The sequence below is a fragment of the Pipra filicauda genome, unplaced genomic scaffold (genome assembly GCF_003945595.2).
Source record: "Pipra filicauda isolate LSUMZ 115617 unplaced genomic scaffold, ASM394559v2 scaffold459_size522612_pilon, whole genome shotgun sequence".
Classification (NCBI taxonomy): domain Eukaryota; kingdom Metazoa; phylum Chordata; class Aves; order Passeriformes; family Pipridae; genus Pipra; species Pipra filicauda.
The window spans coordinates 111,714-129,798 of record NW_024104597.1 but is presented as its reverse complement, the minus strand read 5'-3'; the positions used below and the strand labels follow the sequence as shown (position 1 = coordinate 129,798).

The 18,085-nt window shown below is 39.4% G+C and overlaps 1 protein-coding gene across 5 annotated transcripts in view; it reads right to left on the bottom strand.

The window, feature by feature from the left end:
* Nucleotides 1-17,807, bottom strand: part of RGS12 (regulator of G protein signaling 12) — an 89,586-nt gene extending 71,779 nt beyond the window's left edge. For 3 of the 5 annotated variants that reach the window (XM_027718417.2, XM_027718418.2, XM_027718422.2), the window contains exons 1-2: nt 17,692-17,804; nt 9,292-11,238 (exon numbers count right to left, since the gene is read on the bottom strand). In XM_027718417.2, the coding sequence (XP_027574218.1) occupies nt 9,292-11,148 (1,857 nt within the window). In that variant the 5' untranslated portion in view covers nt 11,149-11,238; nt 17,692-17,804. Of the gene's footprint in view, nt 1-9,291; nt 11,239-17,691 lie in introns of all 5 variants that reach the window. The other 2 variants (XM_027718420.2, XM_027718423.2) reach the window with 2 other exon arrangements.
* Nucleotides 17,808-18,085: the final 278 nt, after the last annotated feature.

The following is an 18,085-nucleotide window of genomic DNA, read 5'->3' as shown; positions in this document are numbered from 1 at the left end:
TATTCAGAACCCAAAGAAACCAAACACCTTTAGAAAACATCTTCAATCCTCTCAAAGAAATTCCCAGCTATGGCATGAGCTGGATCATGCTCTTTCACATTCCAGCAAATGCACTTATCGACTGTTATCACGTTGTAACAAGTCATAGGTAACAACCTGAAATTTCCATTTTGTACTAAATAGTCTTCGTGTCTCTCTACAGTTATTGTCTGGGTATTACTAATAAGTATCTGGATATTACTAATAAAACAATGAGATTCCTCTCCTCTGGAACAAGTTTTAAAGCTGAAGGTGCAGGAAGGGGGTTGTGAGGAGAGGACACTGGCAGCTCTTAGAGTACAAGAGGCTAAGGAAGGGGGAGATTTTTGTTAGGAGTTCAGGCATCCCTGACAACGACAGAATAGAGTGAGCTGGCATCAGGAATCCTGAAAGGGGGAAAAAGGAGAAAGAAAAACTGTGAGGCTTTAGGCCAGCTTCTAGCAAATTTAGTATTTTCATTGAAAACACATTACAGTTTGTGATCTTGGGAGGAAACTGAAGGGGCTAAATCTTATGGGACAGAGATTTTGGCTGCTCTATGGAAGAGCAGCAAGAAGGAAAGATAAAATATAAGAAGGGAAGCTAATCTAAAAAGTTAAAAAAACACTCACAAGCCTGCACTTCTATGTTTACAAAGTATAATTTCAAACGCTTTCAAAACTGCTTCACAACAAAAGTTAATCTCACAAGATTCACAGGCACATGAGTGAAATGGTTTTATATTTTTAAATGTTCAACCAAAAAATTTTAAGAAAGTAATTGAATGTCGTGGACAAAGTTCTAAGAGCTCAAAGACAAAAATATCATTACTGGTATGTGCTAATTTTGACAGAAGATATTCCTCCTCCTGTTCAGGTGGAACAAGTGTACTATTCTTTGTCCTGACTGTTTAAGAGAACACAAAAGGACCATGCACATGCAAGAATGGTCACATAGAACTGCTTGCTGGCTGGATTAGAAAAGTTCACCACAACAACAGTTTGGGGAGTTTTATACAATCCATCTAAACCATACTTGCAACAGAAACAGCCATCCTGCTCCAGAAAGACAACTCCCCAGGTAAGCATCTCCCTATACTAAAAAGTCAAATGAATTAAATTTTTAACAAAAACTCTCTGAGTCTTTGAGCATCTGTACAAGTGTCAATTGACTACTAACTTTTATTAAAATTGCCTCTAAAAGCACATAACAAAAGGAGGTTGCTTATCTTCACAGATGAGATGCTATTGCAAACAACCAGAAAAAAAAAAAAAAAGGAAAACCACCACTTAAAATGTCTCAGTTTAGGGAGCTCGACTAATATAGAATTTGGTACATTCTATGTGTCACAGAGCTTAATCATATTAACTATAAAATCATCAAATTTTAATTTGTCCTACTCCTATTTTGAGCTATTGAAGCTTAGGTTTGACTGTATGACTTTGTATGGTAAAATGCATAACGGTTTGGAACTCAGATACACTGATCATATAATTTGAAACTTCTGCAGATATTCAAAACTTGCCAAACTTAATCTCGGCTGTTAAGCAGCAGAAGGGTCAGTCTGGATCAGCAGTTCATCTTTATAAAAAATGCAGGTTGAGACTTCAGAAAGAAAGTTTCTAATTTAGACCTTTTTGAAAAAGGATGGGAAACAGGGATGCCACAGTAATGCCAATATAGTCAGTGCACAGAATCTCAATAGTGAAAGGATCACACACACCAAAAAAAAAGTAGTTGAGGCAAATATTATTCTGCTGTCACTATTAGTCTCAAATCCTGCTCTGGAAGATGTCGCTGTATCTTCCTCTCTTGTCCACTACCATCCCTAAGCACCCGTTCTCCTGACTATGGGTCCTGTTAGCTGAGGGACCACCCCACTACAGCAGTGCAGAACAGTCTGCAGGCCATGACCCCCCTTTTTTACCCATCCCATCAGCATCACCTGCTCCCCACCCAAAACTGACAGTGAAACTTGCAGGACCTGTAAAATGAGGGTCTGTGGGGCCTGAGAACAGGATGGATTGAAATATGGGATATGTTTGGTCAGGGCCACTCGTATCCTGAAAGAGAGAGAGGAATCTGGGAGGGAACTGGGAAAAGAACTGGCTGTGGTCCAGATCCCTGGACCATAACAGGAACAGAAGTAGTAAGTCCTGGAGTACAAGCTGATAGAGAAGGCTCCATGTGCTATGGGCAAAACCACAACAAACTAACACCCTTCAGGCTGCCCTGCACTGCTGCCATCATCCTGGACAGACATCACCTCACAAAACTGGATCAGGTAGGAGAGGGTTAATTAAAAAGGTCTAGCATGATTCAAACTTTACTGTCAGCTTTTCCACAGGCTTTAATACACTGCAAATCCTGCAATGGTTTTGTGTCTGGTTTTTGTTTTGGTTTGGTTTTTTGAGGGCAGGTGGCTGGGGGACACCAGTATGAGAAAGAATTCAAATGCTATTATTCACCATTACTGGTCAATAGATTTGATCACTTCTAAGAATACTTCTTTACTAATCAGATGATAATGACACATTTCACTGCCTTCTAACCATTACAGTAGCATTTTGAATGACAGTTTGACCCATAATACAATCAAGAATGATGTAAAATTTCATGTAAGATCTCTATGCACTCCCAGAAGACATAGAAAAGAGACTGTGCTGTCATGCTGAACATCCAAGTAAATGAAATTTATTGCTTGTCTCCCATACTAAGGATATTAGGCATAAAACACTGACCATCTACACTTCAGTACCATCCTAATCCCTTCTCAAGGAAAAAAAAACCACATAAATGTTGATGTTATTAATGCAGATTAAATAGTAAGATCATTTTCTCAATATAACTAGATAATAGTATTTTACATGAGTTGGAAGCCTGTTGGAAACTGCAGAGGAATAGAAAGACCTTAGTACACTAGGGGAAACTATGGAGAAAATTACAATTACAGACAACATAACAACTGGCTCCAAATCATCTTGAACATTAGGTAGGCATTAGTTGGGAACATTAAATCAGTATAGACCAATAAGCAGTAGCAATCAAAATTCTGATCAGGAATCATCAGAAAAGCAAAAAATCAAGAAATAAGCTTTCTGAATACATTGCCTGCCCACACATTTTTAAAACTGCTTATAGCTCAGGTCAACCCATCTCAAAAATAATATTAGAGCAACCAATTATATTACAATTATGAAAAAACTTTTGGACAGTAGAAGAATAAGGTGATTTCTGACTGGAAAGTAAGTTACTGGTGGTTGAGGTTTAAAACAAAATAGAATCACTAAGAGAAAATAAAAAGAGAGTAATGTTGTTAGTATTTCTCATGACAAATATTAGCAGGTATGAAATGAAACTATATGGAAAGTACAATTATGTGGTGTTCTCTTTCCACACTATTAAACTGTGGAATATATAAATCAAGTGATATCAAGAATGCCAAAAAGTACCACTTCAGATAAGTTTTAGAAATTCCATACTTATTTTTGTTAATTAAAGACCTTTATTCCATATGGATCTATTTCTACAGTGAAGAACTGGTATTTTACAGCTCCTTTTCTTCTCTAAATCTTCTCAACTGCAAGGAATTCAGATCTATCTTTGTACAGACATTAACTTTATAATCTCTTCTCTCAAAGCTTTTACGTTTAAAATGTAAAAATTAAACCATTTTTCATTATTTCAATTCATTCAGTGCTATTTTCTCCACACTAGTTTCTTTCTAGCACACAAATTATTTTAACTTTTCGTACATTTTAAAGATCCTAGAACTGACCATTTTTAAAAATAATTTTAGAAGACTACAATACACATGAAAAGGCTGAATGAAACTACTAAACATGTAATTGCTTTTCAATTTCTCATAGCAAAATGTATCAGAGGACCTATTTCCTATAAATGCCTCTTTGCAGATTAACTCACATTAGTACATTCTCAGATTTAGCTTGGTGTCTGGGATTTCAGTTGAGTTCTCTTTAAGGTATATACATACATCTCAAATCAGACCAAAGCCTATAATTCCAAAGGATAATATTAAATTGTACTGCATAAGAATAGCAATCCAGCTGCCATTAATTCTGCTTTATAAACAGCTGTGGTAGAACAATTTAAGCTAGTGAGCAAACAGAATTATAAAGGAAAGGGAAAAAAACATGTAATTATACAACAAAAAACAAATATGGGAACCACACAGCTTTGCCAACATTGTTTTTGCATCTAAAATATCTGTTTTGCAATTAGTTTACCATCCAGTTACCAACATTAAAAAACTGCAATTCTTGGATCTGAAGCAAACTACAAATTTTCACCTCCCCATAAAATTCCATTTTTAACTTACCAGCATTTCTTCTTCCGCAACACTTGCTTTGGAAACAAAGACAACTCTGAAGTAGTTACAGTTAAACTTCTGATCAAACCAGAGTAACAATAATATATAATAGTTGCCCAGGAAATATATTATATATTATATAATATAGTGAACCCCACAGTACTGCATATCTGTCTTCTCTCTTCTACATTTTTACAATATTTTCAGTAGCTTGAGTTATGAGGGTTCAAAGCAGTTGATACATTCTATAGTTTAGAATACATATATGTGTGTATATATATATATTTGCAGTACTATTGTCCAGTGAGTCTCAGATAATGAGATTATCTATTTAGTCTTCCTTTAAGATCTACAAATATGATCCAGTTACAAATTCACACTTTTCATTAGCACAAACAATAACGTGGTCAAGATAGAAATCTTGCAACAATGTGAAACAGAAAGGGTTTCTAAAAATCAATACCCACATTTTTGAAAAGCTTTTTAATTACATTTTAATGTAATTTGTCATATTTGTCATATTCACTTGGAATAAACCTACCCAAATGCTAGTTATCAGGCTCAGGTTGTAAAACCTCTTTTGATCTTCAATGTTATACTCACTGCCACAATATCAAAAACAAACTTTTTTTTTTTTTTTTAAGAATGGTGAGAGGTCAATGCCTAGGGTTCTGTTCTCATGGAGAAAGAACTTAAAGACTAAACTGACTGTTATAGAGCTTTCCAGTGGAAAAAAGAGTATTTTCCCAGTAAAACTTAATTTAAAACAGTAATGGGTAGACATATCTTTGGCCAGGCACTAGCCTGAAAACAGAGAGCGAGGGTTGAACAAAATCAAATGTATTATATTAATTTAGACTAGAGGGAAAGGAATGCTTCCCTTTTCGGCAATTTCTCAAGCCCCCTGCCAATCCTAACATCCCCTGATGTTTTCATATTGCTTATGCTGCTTTTCATTTGCGTCACCCAAAAATTATGCAAAAAGAGTGAGTAGGTAAGTGACTGGAACTCAGCAGGATGCTAAAAAAGGTGAAAATAGCAATGCAACAGTAAAGGCAGCACAGTGCAAATGGAATAACAAACAGAAAAGCAGGAATTATTGTATTCCCACTGAAAAAAATAACCAGGCTCTTCTTATGTTAGTCTTATAGACCTCACAAGACTACACACCCCTACCCAGCATCAGTCTTAAAACAATTCAGAAGCTTCTTGTCACCAGAAATCTTCCGTGGTCATTCCCAGATTGAAAGGCACCTTGCCTTCCATGAGCTGACTTTTCAGCGAATTTCAGCAACATCATCAGGCCTCCCACTACTTTTTTCAGTCTAAGACCTACAGAAGTCAAGAAGACTCCAAAGAATTCTCATTAGATGCTTCAATAGAAATCTGTTCATGTGACACTTTTAAGGAACACCAGAAATGTGAAGTTTAGTACAGGAAATAATTTTAGAGGTCCACAGGGCCAGAGGCACCTTCCAGTAAATCTCACTCAGAAGGCGTGCATTGGAACCAAAATTTCCCTGATTTAGTTCTCCTCTTCCCACATACAAAAAAAAAAAAAAAAATTAAAAGACACCATTTAGAAACCATTTAAGAGTTAAAAATAGATATACAGCTTTTGTGAAAGTATGAGTTCAGTAATTTAGGGATATTCTCTTAGAACATTTTAAAGCAAAACAAAAAACCTCATGCTATTCACTAGCAACCAAATCAGGCATTTTTAACTAGTTTCAACTATTCACACTTATATTGAATTTTAAAATGCTTTAGAGCAGTGTAAAGAAAATTAGTATTTTAAAAGTGGGTTTGCCAATTATTACAGAATTAACCATAATTCTACTTTTTGAGCTGAAAACATCATCACTAAAGGGAAAACAAAGCTCAGAAAATGTATTTCCTTCCTTGTGAAGTCTGAAACACCATATCTATTCCTACCCACAAGAAACACTTCCCAGCCTCAGTTCTGAAAGTGCAATTTTAAACAGATATGTGCACTAATGCTTTCTCACATCTGCTCCTTTGTGCTGTACAATTCACAAATGTTTTGTAAGTGCAGCTATAAAATCTGGAAATAGTTTAGGCCCATCTTACCCCCCACTAGTATTGTATGATACAAAGTATTTTTCAGAATTACATGCTGTGATCATCACTGTTTAGCTGCACAGCAGTTCTGCTAGTGCAGAAGTGCATCCAGGAACTCGTGTAATGAAAGCTCCAAGGCAGACAGTATATAATATGGAAGTAGAGATTTCATCACAAAAAATTCTAGCTTTGGTAACCTTTTCTCCCTCTAGTGGCTTCCATACAGTCTCACTCACTGGATATATTACCTTCAGTATTGACGTAAAGGACAAAAAACTCACCTTAATTAAAAGCAATTTAAAGACTGCTCTGCCAAACGACCCATTAGACTAAGCCACTAGGTTGTAAAAATATGAATTTAATCCCATGTAGCCACTTCATATACTTTATTCCGTGACTGGAATGAGTCTGAGCATGCTGTGTAAAATAAGTCCTTAGCACTTAAAAAGGTCACAGGAAGCTGAGTACGTGTAGTTTTCTAGAACCCACCTGAATAATGGTTTGGAATAGGCAGTCTTAACTTTTCACACAAAGAAAAAAGAGAATCTGAATTTCTGAATATCACTCTCTTATGAAAGTGAACTAATGCTCTAAGATGCAAACCCAGATTTTCCCTAGTTCTGCAGTACCTAAAATATGGAGGTATGCTCACCAATAAAGTACATCCCCTGACTATTTTCATTACAGATTCAAGATGAGAACATTGTACAACTTCATCTCTATGCCTTACTCCGAATAACCTTCCTAAGCTTTTTTCATCAGTTTCGACAGCCTTCAAAAATACTGGAAAACAACACTAAAATGCAAAAGACATTCTGTAGCCTTAATGAAGACACTAAATGCTAAAGCCATGTAGGAACATTTTAAATGTGTTCTTTCAAAGAAATTTGTTATTAATCAAAGAACAGAATGTCTATTTTATTAGTAAATATATTTAAAAGGGAAGATTGAGATACTTAGTCGGTTTATGCTGATCTGAGTGATACAGTAGGTGAAATATTGTTACTCTTTGCCCATATATAGAACATCCTTCATCTTAAAGTATAAAATTTTCTATGAGATTTTCATTAGTATATTTGTGATTTCCACAAAATATTTTTTTCTGGAAAAAAATGCAATCCATATTACTATCATGGACAACACTGCAGATAAAAATTTGTTAGAGAGACCCTGAAGGAATTTCAGCAGCATCCAATGCAGCTGGTCCAATTTTCAAAGAGCACTTGGGAACAACGCATCTGTACCAGGTGCTGCGTATAAAGAGGTCTTTTCCTTGGTCTGTCAGCAGAGATCATGAAGCATGTAATCTTCAGGGTAGCAGATAGAACTGATTCTTAGCTCGTTGGGTGGGCAGTGTTTACAAATTTAGTGTTTCTGTTTGGATAGTTTCTATTTGCCTTTTGAAAGTGTGAATCGCCTTGGATTTAAGATCACGTGAAATTTAATACATCATTGTGGGTCTGGAAAACTGCTGCCTATAGCAGTCACTTCACCTTCACAATACACTAGTGTATAACTATTCTCTATACCAGTTTACTTTTTTTATTTTCAGCACAAAAAGCATACAAAAGAACATATGTGCAAGTTTTTGGCTTCACAGTGCAGAAAAAGCAATATAAAATAACTCCTCTTTTCACATCAAAACATTCTGAAGGTCTGCAATCTAATACCTAAAATGTCTACAACTGACTGTCACGGCACTGCAAAGATTTTGTTTGTAACAGAATGAAACAACTAATGAACCTCTACTGTCATCAACCTGAGTAGCAGTTGTATATTTTTAATCAGGTGAAAAAAGCCACATTTTTTCAAAACACATTTGGATAGCACGATGGACATTTGAATCAATCATATAAGCAAAACTTCCTGTCATGGACTGACAAAGCTTCTCAAAGACTAATTTGAGCTATAAGGTTCTGTCTTTTCCTGGAGTCAGCAAATATTTCAGATACAACATTGCTACTAATTCTGTTAGTGTTGGACCAATGACCTCCACTTTATTAAAATCCCAGTTATCAACAACAGACTCCCAAGAGATTAGTTCCCTCAACAGCAGAACGCGTATGTCACAAAGGGAACAGTATGCAATCATGTTGTATACTTGGATACTCCTCCCACACCATTTTTTTTTTTTTAATCGCCTCACTTTGTCTAATATAGACAAAACAAGAAGATGCTTCATCTACTTCATCCAGTAATTTGGAATAAAATTTGAACTACAGCTTACTGGCAGAATGTTAGATTTGTGACCTACCACTAAGGAATAGTTTTTGATGTCAGTTTTTAATGCTACTTGTATTGAGAGGTTTGCTGGAATCAATTTTTGTAATAAAATAGTCTTATTCAGTTAAAACTAAAAGTCTATAACCCAGGTTTTTGACTAATGATTAGACTACATCTCTATAAAAATAGATACCATAGATTAGATAGATAAAATAACAACATTTGCAAGCCAGTCTTCTACAAAAAAGAACCAGACTTAAGATCCAGACTGTTTCCATTCTTTTGCTGCTGGAGGTCAAAAGAAACTGAAGTTGCTAAATTGTCATGTCTCCTTTCATTGCAATGCCACTGCAACATTTGGAAACAATGAAGAGACAAGAAGAAATGTGAGAAAACACTAACAGACAACACTTCCAGCAGAAATACAATTCCAGAGCTGCACTAAATTAAAGAGGAATATGCAACGCCTCTGCAAACAAGAAAGAACCATATTATTTCCTTCATCTGAAATTTTGTAAATGATATAATACGTTTACATTTTAGTACGCAAATATTATGGTGTAAAAGTACCATAGGCTGATGGGTTTGGGTGGGGTTTTTTGGGGTATTTTTAGGAACCAATGTCAACATATTCTTACCTTTTTATCTTCTTTAGATTTCCTAATACTGTGGGGAGGGCCAAATTTGTTCTGAATGCAAAACATCTTCTTAGACCATTCATTTTTGTGAGATTTTAGCTGAGGCTGACCAAAGCTGCCATCGACTCTGTATCTGTCAGCTGGAATCTTACTCATTGGTGGGGGAAGGGTTCCACAGTTAACACTTGACCAGCCATCTGTAGAATCCGTGTACGACTCCTGGTCGCTGGCATTTCCATGCTGCCATTCTTGTAACACATGCACAGGCAACCACCTTTGATTGCCTGTGCCTGCAGCATTTTTCTTTGATGGAGGTACTGAATTTCGGGAGGAAACCAATGGCACTTCAATACGAGCAGAAGGACTTAAGTGTTTGCTTACATTCTGGGTCTTATCATTCTGTATTACTTCTAAAGGAATGCTTCCCTCTTGCTCATGACAGAAGCCATTCCAATGGGAAGCAGGTTGATTTTGTCCCCTTCCTACTGGATTTTCCCACAGGCTGTTAGGAATGTGTTTACTCGGGTTGGTCCCTAAATCAACCACCAGAACTCTATTATTCTTTTCTTCCTGGTTGAAATTTCCAATTCCACTATCACTGTTGCTGCTTGTACTATTATTTTGATGAGCATCTGCATCACCATCAAGAAAAGCCCTTGCACGCATTCCCTCAATCAGTTCCCCCATATCCCTGTACAGGACAGAAATAAACTGCAGAACAGGTAGAGATGATGTTGGAAACTCTAGACAGCCATTTGTATCTGGATCCGCTGTACATTCCAGTCCAAAACGTCTTGCTATACCCTGGTGAATTTTATGATGAAATAATTCAGGATCCACCATAAAAACATGGCAAGATGTCCTCAGAACCCCTTCATCCTCTTGAGCCAAGCTTGCATCATCGTTTGTCTGCATTGTAACTAGTCCAAAGAATCTTCTATCATCTGGGCAAACAGCACTGAATGCCAGTTTCTCTGCAGGATATTCTGCCACAACACCTGATTTGTCACTGCAGAGCTGAATACAGTCATGCATTATCTTCATCATCACCAGGGAATGGATTTTCTGTTCCGCCCGCAGACGTCTCATGCATCCACGAATAGCCTGCAAACTGTCACTTTCCAAATTCGAGGTTGTTGAAGGAAGTTCAATTGAGCCCAGGTAACCTACGATCATGGCAACATTTAAAATGCTTGCATCTAATCCAAAGTCTTCTGCGCCCTCCAGTCCAAGTCTAAAAACTGAATCATCATTCAGGACTTTGGCTATTTCTTCCTTTGACAGTAGGTTTGGATTGCTTACACTTTCATTGCCAGTTTCAAATTTCATAGCAGCAGAAACTGAAAATGATCTTTGTTTTGGTGCAGAATTATCTGAGTTACCAGCACAAAGAGCAGGATTCTCAAAGATCATGTTGAAGATGCCACCAGACTGCATTTCTTCAACAACTTTCTCTGCTCTGTTTATACCCAGAGCCTTAGAGTCAGGTTTGGGTTTCAGCCACCCCTTCCCATCATAAAAACCAACTTCTTCATCACTCGAACATGAATCTAGATGACTAATCCCTTCAGCAATGACCATGTGCAGGACTCCAGAACATTTTCCTATAAGTTTCACTACATCTTCATGAGAGGCTTTTTTCACGTTGATTTCGTTAACTGCATATATCTGATCTCCTGCCTTAAGTCCAACATAATCTGCAGGGCTTCCTTTCATCACACAACTAAGAACACAAGGAGCTTGTCCAGAAAGGGTAAACCCATAACCTGCTCTTCCTCTAGCAACTTCCACACTTCTTATCCGTGGAGGAGCATGCATGTTGAGTCGACGTTTGACTGTTTCCCCTGGCCTATACATTTTGGATTTTATTCCTGCAATAGGAAAACTTTTATTTAGTCCAGATTTTTGTCATGTTTCAAGAGCATCACTCCTTTGCCTGATGAAGTCCTAAAGAAAGAAAGAAAAAAGACATTTTAATTTTCAATCACATCTCAGGGCTTTCAGTACTCAGTAGTCTTAATTTTACTTATGAGAAAGGAGTAGCAAATCCAAATGAAGTGGCTGTCTAAAACGACAAAGTGACTGAATGGCAAAGAACAGAACCTAAGCCTTTTGATGTCCAGTCAGTGTTTTTATATTACAGCATGTTATGTCCTCCCAACCCCCTCCACATTATCTATTATTCAGTTAACTTCTGGCTTACTGCACCATTGCTATACCACTGCATTTTACAGCACAGTGAAAATCCCGGATGAAGCTCATCTATCCTTTCCCAGCAGCATCAAAATGAGAGCTCGTGTCTATCCACTCAGCTACACCTCACCCCTTAACATTCAATGTATAGAAACAGGTACCACATGTATCCATGTAAAACAGATTAAGTACCCCTAGAGTTGCCTGTATCTCTCCACTGACTGACTGTAAGGGCAGCTTAAAGTAGGTATCTCAAACTTCAACATTCTTACACACATTTCAGTTACATGTGCAACAACAAATGGGCATTCAGTCATGGATCAGACCAAAGGGATCCAAGATCAGATTTGCTGTTACACTAACCAATTAATCTATTCCAAACCAATTTGTCAGAAAGCAAACACTGTAAAAATGCATTTCAATCAGTCATTCCAACATCCATGTGTTTTAGTTTAGCTTAAAAATTTAAAGAAAAAAAAACAAGAGTGAGAAAGAACTCCACATGCTGCCAGTGTTAATCTAGTCATGACTTTAGAATTAATATAAAGCAGCTTTACATGAACAGCAAGAAATAGTAGATTTCATTACATTTTGGTGTTGACATTGAAGTCTGGATGTCTTGTTCTAAAATATACTCTGGGTAAATTCCATTGTTTTAGAGAGGTTTCTTCCACTAAGCAGGTTAAAATGCACAAAAATGTCTTAACACAAATTAAAAAAATGACAACTTGTTCAATTTTTGAAACTATCCCCTTGTTGTATGATATGAACTCTCACCTCCATAGGTCTGGAGGATGACTGACAGAAATAACCATAGGACTACAGCTACATAAAATCACAATAAACTCCATCTGAGCAAGTGAGAACACATGGCTGAGCTTCGTGAACGAAGATTTGAGAAGGGCTTTACCCACGTTTGTTACAAGTGCGCTGGTGGCTAAAAGGCCAATACGAGACAGGCACGTCCGGTTGCAAAAGGCACAGCAGAAAGACTCCTTAGGAGGTATATTCTGCAAGGCACGAATCTTTCTGCATTGTCTTTTCTCCTCAAGGGTGATCCTGTGTGCTTTCTCAAAAGCATCAGCTGCGTTATAGATGGTGTGTCTCCAGACCTCCCGATTGGAGACCAGAGTAGACCAGTTATGGTGATCAATATGGCCGAGGCTGAGATGTTGTTTCAGGGAGTCCTTGTATCTTCTCTTCGGGGCTCCTCTCTTGTGGCAGCCGATGGCAAGTTCACCATAGAGCAAGATCTTAGGGAGGCGGTGGTCCTGCATCCTGGAGACGTGTCCTGCCCATCGCAGCTGTGTTCTCAGCAACATGGCCTTAATGCTTGTGACAGCTGCTTGCTCTAGAACAGATGTATTGGTCACAAAATCTGACCAGTGGATGTTTAGGATCGTACGGAGGCAGCGTTGATGGAAACGTTCTAGGAGTTGCAGGTGGTGGTGGTAGATGACCCATGATTCAGATCCATATAAGAGAGTAGACAGCACTATGGCTCTGTAAACACTGATCTTTGTACTTTTCTTCAGGTGTTTATTACGCCAAACTCTTTTATGGAGTTTTCCAAAAGCACTATGTGCCTTTGCTAACCTGTTGTCTATCTCTCCATCAATCTTACCATCTGAGGAGATAAGGCTGCCTAGGTAATTAAAGTGCTGGACTGATTTGAGCTCTGATTCACCAATGGTGATATGGGGATGATGGAAGACTAATCTGAAAATAATTACTGCTCTGAGTTGGTCCACAGGCTTATTCACAACTCAGTCACATTGTACCATACTTAAGGCGTGTAAGGTACTTGAAAGCAAGTATCTTGTATATGTGGGCAAAATGCAGGCAACATTTTGGATAAAAACACACAATAAAAATATATATACACATACACACAGAGACAACACATTTCTTTATCACATCTAAAGTGCCAAATTAGTGGTGTCCCACCCACTGCTTGCATGGAAGAAAAATGACTAAGAAATCCTTCTGACATTGTTCTCAGCTACAGAAATAACAAAAAAACCCATACTCAGAATGTGATTCAATCCACAGCTTACTACTTTCACAGCATTTCTGCCTGGGTTAGAACAAATAGAAGGGCAACTATTTCAAAAGTTTCACCAATTAAAAAACAAACCAAAACTAAAATAAAATCTAGGATCAAAGTCTTCACTACTTAAGTACTTACGAGCTCTTTGATTATGAAGTTTAAAAAACCACTTTTATTGCTTGAATATTCCACTAAATACTCTACTAAGGGATGTAATTCCCTTAGGACCCTTCCAAACCCAAAACAGGACAGCCTTCAAGATAGTAGAAGACATCCTGTTGGCTTTACTTTTGGGGTTTAGTGTGTAATGTTTTGAACAAAGGGACATTAGGGTTTTTGTCTTGACGGTGCAGCTGTGACTGTTCAACGTAGTATGGTTTTTGCAAATTGTTTTAATATAGCAATTATCTAGCTTCATTAGCAACAGTTTTCCTACAGTTTTAGACAAAAAAAACCCCTTAACTGTAAGAAGTAATGAAACTTCACACTTAACCTTTGAATGGAAATCATAACATAAGAAATGCTTTGCAAACATTTAACCAAACTTAACTCTTACGTTGCTGTAATAGACACCCCTCAACTTGCATCTGTTCTCATGCCTTAAACGAAGTTTGACCCTTTCCTGATGAAGCTAAACTTGGGAACTAAGACATCACTGTGCATTCAGCTATCTCTAAGTAGGTCTGTTACTTTTTAAGAATAATTATTAAACATTTCAAGATGTAGTTCTCCAACCAAAAAAATGAACTAATAAATGCCTATCAGTAAATAAAAACTTGCTATCTAGGAGCGTGAAAATACATGTGTTTTAATTTGCCTTATAGTGAATATTTCTGTTCTCAACTGTCTGGAGAATAGCCTAATGTGCCCCCTGGGTGCCCACCAAAATTCTGCTGCTAACCTAATATAATGCCCCATAGTATCTGGCACCTAAAAGTGCACTACTAGCTTGCAGGAGGAAAGGAAACAATTAAAAGAGTATGAGATTATAAATAATCTCATTCTAAAAATATAATAAAAAGCAGTTGTTACTTAAAAAATTAAGATTCAATATTGTAATGTTGAAGTGGCTGATGAAAAAAAACAGATTTCCAGTTATCTTTCTATTCTATAAAAAAGTACCCTAAATGCCACTATAAAAAAAAAATGTACAATGAAAATTTAGTTAGGGTGCTCTTGGGAAGAAGTAAACCCCATTGTTGTCTTGCCTCACAATTCCACTTTGCTAAGAGAGAGTTCCTTTTAATTCTATTCACAAGTCATTTTATCTATTTGCCTTCCTAACCTATGCTCCTAACACATCAAGCATTTGTTTCAGATGATAAACACTGATAATGGAACATCAGTCAAAAACCTGACAATTATAAAAACAAAACAGCAGGCTGCTAGTATATTACTTTTCTCTAATGATAATGTTCCACAGGTGTGAAGTCTTCCACCTATTGATATGTTTATGTACTTTTGTGAGTTTAAAGTTAGGAAGTAATTCAACATTAAAGGGGTTTTGCTATTAATGTGTATATCCACTAAAATAAAAACAAAATGAAAAAAATACCAACCAAAGAATAAAACTGTTACTTCACTGGAAAAATCACCCTTTCCCTCCCTCAGTACCTGAATATTACTGTGCATTTTTTGTGCCAATTTCAACCATGACAAAGAACAGCTCACTAAATTTATCTAGGAAACTTTGAGACAAAGGACAAATGTATCTCTTCTACAAGAACCTTCAGTAATCAAGTATGTTTCTCTGCAAAAATGGTGGGACAGGCAAATGGAAAAGTTATAAAAATAGTTTCTCATAAGCAGAGAGATTCCAACAGAGATTTGTTGACTGACAAACTTAACAAACTAGTTCAAAACTAAATTATCTAATTGCCTAAGTTTTCTTTTAATTTCTTTGCAGATTTGAAACCTGGAGCTAAAGAGATATGGCACAGAAGTGGCACAGACTTCCACAGTTTCAAAGTAATCATATGTCTGAAAAACCTTTTCCTGTAATAAATTACAAAACGTGTAGTTTCTCCAACGTGAAACAAAGTACAAATGTAGTGAAACAGACATCATCTTACTTGCACTGAGATAAAGTTTTGTAGTTTTATAACTACAAGATATTTCACAGAACATTTCAGACAAAAACACTAATATATACACGAATGTGAAATAACATAATTTGCCCATATACATCAGCTTTGTCATAGAACTGCAAAACAAAATGAAACATTTGAGTTTTCTGCCAGCACGCATTCTGGTCTACCATTTGAAGCAATTATTCGTGGGGTATAAACCACCAAAAATACCAGTTACAGTTGGATTGTGCTTTAGCCCACAAACACTGCATTTCTGTATGTAATGTTTTTACATAACCATGCTGGCTTTTCATGTCATTTTCAAACCCTCCACTCCAAAGAAAATAACACTTATTTGCTTACTTTCAAGAGAAAGAGGCGGTTTGTTTCCTGCTTCTGCTCTTGTTATCTCATAGCAACAAAAAGAACAGAAACAGAAGGCACACTGCTGATACAGTCTAACCTTCACAGTTACAGAGGGCAGTGAGGGAGCATGTGAAGTTTAAGACTACCTGACTGACCACCAGTTCCTTTCAAAAAGCCTTTACAAATGAGCTGATACTCAGCACTACAGTATCCATATTAATGTGCAGAGACACAGCAAAGAACTGTCTGGCCTAATTTTGTTTTTCAATAGTGGGACTGTAAAAGGATAAAGCATGCAAAGTGGAAGTGCATAGAGGAGAGGGACTGTTCCCTCATCCCTCACACACATCTTGAAGTAATGCAAAAGACTCTTCAGCATGGATGACACACTTTCAGGCATCTTAAGGCATCATTGTGAACTGACTTTCACAAATGATGCCAAGTAACTACAAAGCTCAAATGAAGTTATAAAATTTGAATTCCAATAACTATTCAAATGCGGTACATGTTTATAGACAAGTTACACGAGAAATGTAACAGCATAACTGGTAGAAGACAGCTACCAGTTGTTTGAGAACTTGGGCAGAACAATATTTTAATAAAAAAAACCTTATCAGCATTTCAGAATTGGCAAAACACACCATTATGTTCCCTGTATCAGCAGCAACTGCTTTGCTAGAAAACAATTAGTTGTACCGAGCGTGATCATTCAAAAAATACTGACTGTAATTAGTAAAAGCAGGCTAAAAAGTAGCTGTTAATAAAAACTGTTCTCACACCGACGTCGATGTACGAAGTGTAAGGAACATAAATAGGACATTTGCTGTTTTGTCTGACAAGAGCCATGCGACTACGGACAAAGTTTTCTAAAGCTGTTGTATAGACAGTCATGCGTCTACAGCTCAGTTTCATTTGTTGCATTTAAGAAGGGGAAAAGGTTTTTTTGGCAGTCAGGCATTTTTTTTTCCCCCTTCTTTTCTTGCAAACACGTTACAGAACTGTTGGGGCGCCGCGCAAAGAAAGGGCAGCACTTCAGGCGGGATCCGCTCAGGGACACGAGCGGCCGGGAAGGGCTCGGGGCGCTCTGCCGGGGCGCAGGCAGGAGGGGCACGGCTGGATGCTCCCAAAGCCTCGCTCCCGCGGGCTCCGGCTCCTGGCGGCGTCTGGGTGCATCCCGCGGGCACCGGGGGCATCCCGCGGGCACCGGGGGCATCCCGCGGGTACGGGGGGGAACCCGGGACGCCGCGGGGGGCGGGCGGCGGGTCCGCTCCCCGAGCAGCGCTCCGCGGGGTTACTCATTAACCGGGGCAGCCGCTCCCCGGGTGGGTGGAGCTGCGGGGAGGGGAGAAAACGGCACCTGAGCCCGCAGGGACGGTTTGAAAAATCAAGCGGTAAAAGACAGGAGTTCAGGGAGAGCCCCCGAACCTCCCCCCCCCGGGCGGACCGCCCGCCCGCCCCTCCGCGCTGCGCGCCGGGGGTCGCGGGCAGTGCCGCAGCCCGAGGGGCGCGCACAGGGGCTGCCTGGGGCTGCCTTTTCTCCCCTCCCTCCCCTCGGCCCCCGCCGCCGCGCTCCCCTCCCTCGGGCCCTCTCCCGCCGCCCATCTGCCGCCCCCGCTCCTCCCGCCGCACCCCGGCGGGGTCCCGGGCCGGGCGCTCGGCGGCGCGGGGGATGGGAGAGCTGGGCGGGCAGCGGTGGGCGCTGCCCCGCTCGGACTCACTCACCTCCGTCCCCCGGGGCTGTGGCTGCTCCGCCGAGGCAGCGGCTCCGCCGGTCACCGGGGAGACGGCACCGGGCTCGGCCTGAGGGCGCGGCGGCCACTGGCTGGCCGGCGCTGTCAGTCACGGCGCCCGCCCGGCGGGGTGGCGGTCGGGTTCCCGGACAGAGAAAGGGGAGAGACAATACCAAGCGCCGAGGAACTACAACTCCCAGCGTGCCCCGCGAGGGGCCCACTAGCTCCGGCCGTGGGGAGCGGGCCGCGCGAGGCCTGACGGGGCGCGTAGTTTTTTAGTCTCGCCTCGCCGACTCGCCTTGTCTTGAGCTCCGGCGGGGCGTGCAGTGCGCAGGCGCGGGCTGGCGGCGGCCGTTCGAACGGGGCCGGGAGCGATCCCGCGGCGG